At 36.7% G+C, this 6,809-nt stretch overlaps 1 protein-coding gene across 6 annotated transcripts in view; it reads right to left on the bottom strand.

Moving 5' to 3' along the window:
- Positions 1 to 6,809, bottom strand: part of LOC125649193 (sodium/calcium exchanger 3-like) — a 76,936-nt gene that overhangs the window by 68,283 nt on the left and 1,844 nt on the right. For all 6 annotated transcript variants that reach the window (XM_048876481.2, XM_048876483.2, XM_048876484.2 and 3 more), the window contains exon 2: positions 1 to 1,607. This exon is cut by the window's left edge and continues 199 nt beyond it. In XM_048876481.2, the coding sequence (XP_048732438.1) occupies positions 1 to 1,543 (1,543 nt within the window). In that variant the 5' untranslated portion in view covers positions 1,544 to 1,607. The remainder of the gene's footprint in view (positions 1,608 to 6,809) is intronic.

Genomic DNA, 6,809 nt, shown 5'->3' with positions numbered 1-6,809 from the left:
GGTCATCATCCAAGATCATAACGGTGGCCACGAATGGGGGAACCAGTTTAACTTCACTTGCGGCAGTGCTGTTACTGTCAAACATGCCTTGGGAGTCTCCAGTTCGCAAGTTGCTAAGACGAACATAGAAATGTTCATCTTCCTCAAATATTTCATCATCTATGATGGTGACAGGAAACTGTTTGTGGGTTTCCATTGGATAAAAGATAATTGTTCCTTCGGCATTTTCATAATCAGACCCTGCATTTGCTGTTCCATCTTCAGATTTATAGTCTACATACAGAGTTTTGTTCAAGTCCCCTCCTTCTCTTGTAACAGTCAGATAGAAGGTACCCACATTCTCCATTACAGTGTAATGTCCTGGGTCAAAGTACACTCTGGTGGTGCTATCGTCTTTCACTTCCACCTTTATATCCTCCAGACTTGCCTTTCGTTCAATCTTGCTCTTCTTGACTACATTTCCACCTCCTGTCAGTTTCCGTGTTGCCTGAATCCTGTAAAAAGCTCGACTTTTTGGTCCTCGATTGATGGCCTCGTACTCTGCCATTTCCTCCAGAGTTTTCATGTCTGCATTTGGATTTTTCTTTCGAAGTTCACGTAGAATATCCATGTATTCTTTTCTATGTTCTTCGAATTCCTTGATTTCTTTAATATCACTCTCTTCACTGACACCTTTAAATACGACTTCATTGTGGTGGTTGGCTTTACCATCCGCTAATTCGTGGTCTCCTTCCGAGGTGACGACCATGCCCTTGTGCCGGCTTGATCGGTATTTTTTTGACAAAAACGTATATGGGAAAAGCCTCTTGTCTGCTATATATGCAGTTACTACTGTAGCAGGGAAAAATAACAAGGTCATCACAGCCTCCAAAATATCCACTCTCCCTCTAGAAGAAACCGATAAGATAAAGTAAAGCCAAAGGTACGCAAATATACTCCAAGTCGCTGTGAGAAAAAATACATGTAAATGTTTTATGGTACGATGTTCTCCGTTGGGTATGCTATAAACGCAAATCGCAGTAATGATAAAAAGGTTAAAAGCTGCACTTCCTACTATAGTGCTGGGACCAAGATCCCCAGGTTCGAAACCATTGATAATGATTTCAATTACCGACAATAGAATCTCTGGGGCTGAGGAACCAAGCGCCATCAGGGTGAGGTTGGACACGGTTTCGTTCCATATCTTGATGTTAACTGTTGCAGTGGATCCATCTGCTTTCCTCACAACAACCTCCTTTTCTTTTGAAGTGATGACCTCAATAGAAGACATAAAGCGGTCAGCCACGATGGATACTCCTAAAAACATGTACACCATTCCTAAAAAGTACACAGCACCTCGTGCAATTTTGTCACCTATACTAAGATTTGAAACAGGTTCCCATAGGGGAAACACAAGTCCTCCATTACACGGTTTCCCTTCAGTTCTGCAGCCTTCAACTGTTGTGTTGGATGCAGAAGAAACTGGTAGCTGGATGAGAAGAACTGTGGAGAGGAGAACCAAAATAATGGGAGAAATGACCCCTCTCTTAGCTGTGATTGACATGGTTGCTGAAGGATAACTGACTCTGACCAAAGTTGATGATACTAGTTATTCTCAGATGCTCTTCCTGTCAAATAAAAAAAAACACATATCAATTTCTCACTTATCAAAATTGTACATCCACACTTTAAAAAATGGTATTAAGTTTCTTTGATTTGAAAGCAATAGGTCAATTTGGTTGGAGTTTCTAACTTTCTATGAATTGCAATATGATGCAATATTGTCACCATATACATGTATATTCTGAGTCTTAATTATAATCACATTGTATTATAATCACATTAACCGGCTGTGGTAGCTCAGAGGTCATCAGTTTGAGCCACGCTTGTGTCATGGCCACATCAAACCTAAGACAAACATTTACATAGGCAGTGATTGCTCCTTTACCAAAAGCGAGAATCAAAGGTCTTTAGGATATGACCTAAACAAGAGATGTTTGTAAAACACATATGTCCCCCCCCCCCCCCCCCCCCCCATGGTGAAAAATTGAAAAGGGTTATACACACACATCATTTAATTGAAAGTAGTACATGTATCATCAATTCAAAATATTGAGCAGACAATATCTTCCTATGTCAAGAGTGGATTGACCATGTGAACTAAAAATCAATAGGGGTCACCAACTCCTGAAGATGTACCAGTGTACCAAGTTTGATGTCTGTCAAGCAAAGGGTTCTCAAGATATTGAATGTACAGTATATTCCTATGTCCAGTTTCACCCTTGACCTTTGACCCCGTGACCTCAAAATCAATAGGAGTAATCTTCTCCTGATGATGTACCAGTGTATCAAGTTTGATGTCTGTCAAGCAAAGGGTTCTCAAGATATTGAGCAGACAGTATATTCCAATGTCCAGTTTGACCCTTGACCTTTGACCATGTGATGTGAAAATCAATAGGGGTCGTCTTCTCCTGAAGATGTACAAGTGTACCAAGTTTGATGTCTGTCAAGAAAAGGGTTCTTGAGATATTGAGCGGACAGTATATTCCTATGTCCAGTTCGATCCTTGACCTTTGACTACGTGACCGCAAAATCAATAGATGTCATCTTCTCCTGATGATGTACCAGTGTACCAAGTTTGATGTCTGTCAAACAAAGGGTTCTCAAGATATTAAACGGACAGTATATTTTTATGTCCAGTTTGACCCTTGACCTTTGACTATGTGACCTCAAAATCAATAGGTGTCATCTTCTCCTTAAGATGTACCAGTGTACCAAGTTTGATGTCTGTCAAGCAGAGGGTTCTCAAGATATTGAGTGGACAGTATATTCCTATGTCCAGAGTAGAATGACCCTTGACCTTTAACCTTTTGACCTAAAAAATACTAGGGGTCCTCTTCTTTTCATAACCAACCCACATATGAAATATCATTACAATCAAGTGAATGGTTCTCAAGATATTGAGCAGACAACATGTGGTCTACCGACTGACCGACAGGTGCAAACCAATATGCCCCTCTTCTTTGAATGGGGGCATAAAAACGGAGGTCCAATGTCGGGGCAGGCATTGGAACATTACAGAACCCTCACTGCTACAGCCCTGAGCGCTAAGCATAGTTCTAAATTTATGGTACTTCACCTAAAGCTGGTGACGTTTCAATATGAGTGGAACATTCTCGACAGAACGTAAAACAATCAATCAATCAATATAATCACATTGTGTGAGGAATATATATGAAGCCATGAAATGTTAAGGTGTACCAATATTCGATACGAAACACTGCAGCAGGTTTGAAGTTCCTTGTAAAATGAAAGTATTACTATAATTATTATAATTATCAAATAGATCTAGAATATCACTTAATAACATATCAACCAAATTGCTTAATATAAATTACGAAGTTGTATTTTTTCTCTAAATGTTTACCCTAAAAAAATATTCAACTCTTTTCATCAATGGTAAACTAGAACAATTTGACTGATTGTAATAACACATTTCCGTTGCCTCTAGATCACTGTTTTAGTTGGCGTCAGGCCTTTCCCATCTCCAATAACAATACTTCACCTTTCAAAAAAACTTTCCTCCCAGCTACTTTTCCCAGTTCTAGAAATTCAGAACTTTAATGATCCCTCTGAGAGCTCTTAACACATTTTATAATTTGATTCTTAATATCTGTCACTGCAAGTCTCCACTCACCAAAACAAGGAGATTGTAACTGATTCACTCTTAATAGTTTTCAATAACTCAGAATCAGGCAAATTTCTTTCAAATGTGTCAACTTTTTTTTATCCCATGTCAAATAATCATTATGTGTTCAGTTATTGTGTGTGGGAGCCCAGGGTTTCAATAGACCCATTAAATAGATAGTGACTATTCCTTCACTCAAGTGATCAGCATTAGAAGTAAAATTTCAGAAATTGTCACTGTAGGTTTTGGCAGGATTAAGAAACCCTCACTACTAAATGCCTCAAAGTGCCTTAAATAAGTCAACATTTGTGGCACACCTATAAAAAAAAAAAAGTGAACGATTCACAAAGAATCCCCTAGCACAAAGTCTACATTGAGTCACACAGGCACCAACACATCCACAGACACATCAGAGTGAATATATCCTTCAAATGCACTGGAATGGGATAATCATAGAATTGACAAGAGGTATTTGAATCTCATTCATCCAAGGATACTTTGTGTAATTTAAAGTTTGGTCAAAATTGGTTTTGGGGTTCTTGAGAGGGAGATTTTTAAAATGTGATATCCATTTTCTCCATAAATCTTTTAAATTATTTCCCCTCTAAAGTGTGGCTCTTCATTTGAACAAACTTAAATTCACTTTATTTAGGGATACTGTGTGCCAAGTTTAGATGAAATTTGCTGTTGGTTCTTAGGAAAGAAATTTTTTTAATGCACTTTCAATATTTTCATAATTCTCGATTATCTCCCTTTAGAAGAGTGTGTGTCAATACATTTTCTTGACCAAGAATGTTTTATATATATGCCAAGTTTGGTTGAAATTGGTCCTTCAGTTTCTGAGAAGATGGTGATTATGTGAAAAGTTACTGCTGATGATGGGGAGAAATTCTCATCAAAAAAGCTCACCTGTGCCTTTGGTTCAGGTGAGCTAAAAAAGTGCCATGACATAGAGCACATGTGAGCATTGCCGAAAACTGACTCATTTCACATAGTATGGCATCAATTATTGGGAATACACTCTGCATGTCAGATTAAGGTTTAATTAGAGGATGTCCATTTTCATCTACTGAATCATGAGTCCCTAATGCTTTTTACTGGTCTATAGTATAGATCTGCAGCTAATTTGATAAGGTATACATTATTACACATGAAGTTTTCCATTCCACAATCTGAATTTATTGCTAATTAATTCCTATTTGGCATTTATGTCTGCAGAGAGTATGATATACACTCATTTGATATTGCTTGATTCAAAATATATTTTACTCTTATATATTGCATAACAAAACAAGTAAAATGTTAAAACATCACAAAAGCAGTGATTCACCATGCACAATATGGGACATCAAACCTGAATCTCGATACATTCATGGAATGCAAGTAATGACTCTCACAAGCACACACACACACACCATCCTCTTATACTCAATCTTCTCCGTCTCTGTTGTGAGGAAAAATAAAAATGTGCTTTTCATATCTCCGCAAAATTATCCGGTGATGTTCTGAAGGATAAGAATACAATATATATATATATATGATTGAAGGTAAATGAAGTACAGCTTGGAAGGTCACGATGCTAATTATAGAATACTCCCTGCAAATGACGTAACTATGTAATTATTTAGTATTCTTGCTTTTTCTGAAAGGGTAATAGTTCTAATATATCTGTGAAGCCTTAATGGGCTAATTGCTTGCATACACTATCATTTGTGAGTAGTTTACCACGCAATGGCCATATATATATATTGATGCTTACAACACCTACCTTTCACATATATATTGAAAAATCTATTCTCTCCCTGCTACATACACCATATCTCCCTATTGCTGACCCAGTCATTGAGCCTTATCTTTAATATACACTCTTTCGGGTAATGATTATATATTCTTTTGGATAGCTAGTCCCACAGATGTCAGATAGCTATCTCGTTGGCCAATTCTAGCACCAATCTAGGAGTTGGTGGCTTCATTAAACTGCTTTCTATCAAACAGTCAGATTCCCTCAATTTATTAGTCTAAGGTTTAATCATCAATTTTGCTCACAGCCCCAACTCTCAGTCATTTTCTCTGATTAGATGGGGTTCTTATTCCCACAATGTAATTGCATTTTCCCCCTTTATATTCTTCTTTTTGTTCAAGTGCAATGACATTGTAAAGGTTGTAGAAAAGATCTGAATACTATAAATGTGTATTACAAAATATATTTAAAAATCTCTGAGATTTAAATATATTTTTGTACAAATATTACTTAATGTTCAAAATTCAAAACTATATGAATTAAATCTTTGCAAGAAGTAAAATTGTCTTGAATTTCTATCTATCTGATATAAACACATTAAGAAAACATACATTTAGACAAGAACTAAAGGAAATGTTCGAATGCATGTCACTGTGATTCAAAGATCAGATTCAAAATCCAGACAAAATACCAATGACCAAAATTTTATAAGTAAAATCAATCGTCACCTAACTTTCGTATAGGGTGCTTACATCATTATGTTAGTTACTGTTAGTGTTTAAAACGTCATGTAACTCTTAAACTTTAATTTTAGCAACTATAGAGCTATTTTTCTTGATTAAAATGCTTTACACATATAAATATAAATCATACTCAGAACACGCTGCAGATGTGTTACACATGTGTGTCACATAATACACAAACTAATAATGTATCTATGAGTTTTTGAAACCGAACAATGTGAAAGAAATTATTTAAAATGCACATCTGGTTGAGGCAGTTCTTTGTTAGGTATCTAATGACTTCTATTAGGTATGGGGGTCTGGATAAACAATTGGTAGATTTACTAAGCATCAAGGAATTACACACACATGTACATACACACACACAGACCTTGCATGTTTGGTGAGGATTATTTTTGTGCTGTGGGTGTATATGTTGAGGCAGCTAAACAGATTTCCAGCTCAATATTAGAAGGTGTCAGAAAGTTCATTAGACAGGCAAATTACCCCTATGGGATCTGTACATGTAAAAGATCATACACATTAGGAGGCATAATATTAAATTGGGTTATCTTAGATTGGAGGAGGAGGAGGAGGGGGTAGGTTAGGTCCAATATGAAGGTACAGTTTATATGTCACTATATATTAAGTACATAATCATCTATTTAGATCACTTCCT

Source organism: Ostrea edulis, chromosome 5 (assembly GCF_947568905.1).
Source record: "Ostrea edulis chromosome 5, xbOstEdul1.1, whole genome shotgun sequence".
Lineage (NCBI taxonomy): Eukaryota > Metazoa > Mollusca > Bivalvia > Ostreida > Ostreidae > Ostrea > Ostrea edulis.
The sequence above is the reverse complement of the archived record's forward strand: the minus strand, read 5'-3'. Positions and strand labels throughout refer to the sequence as shown.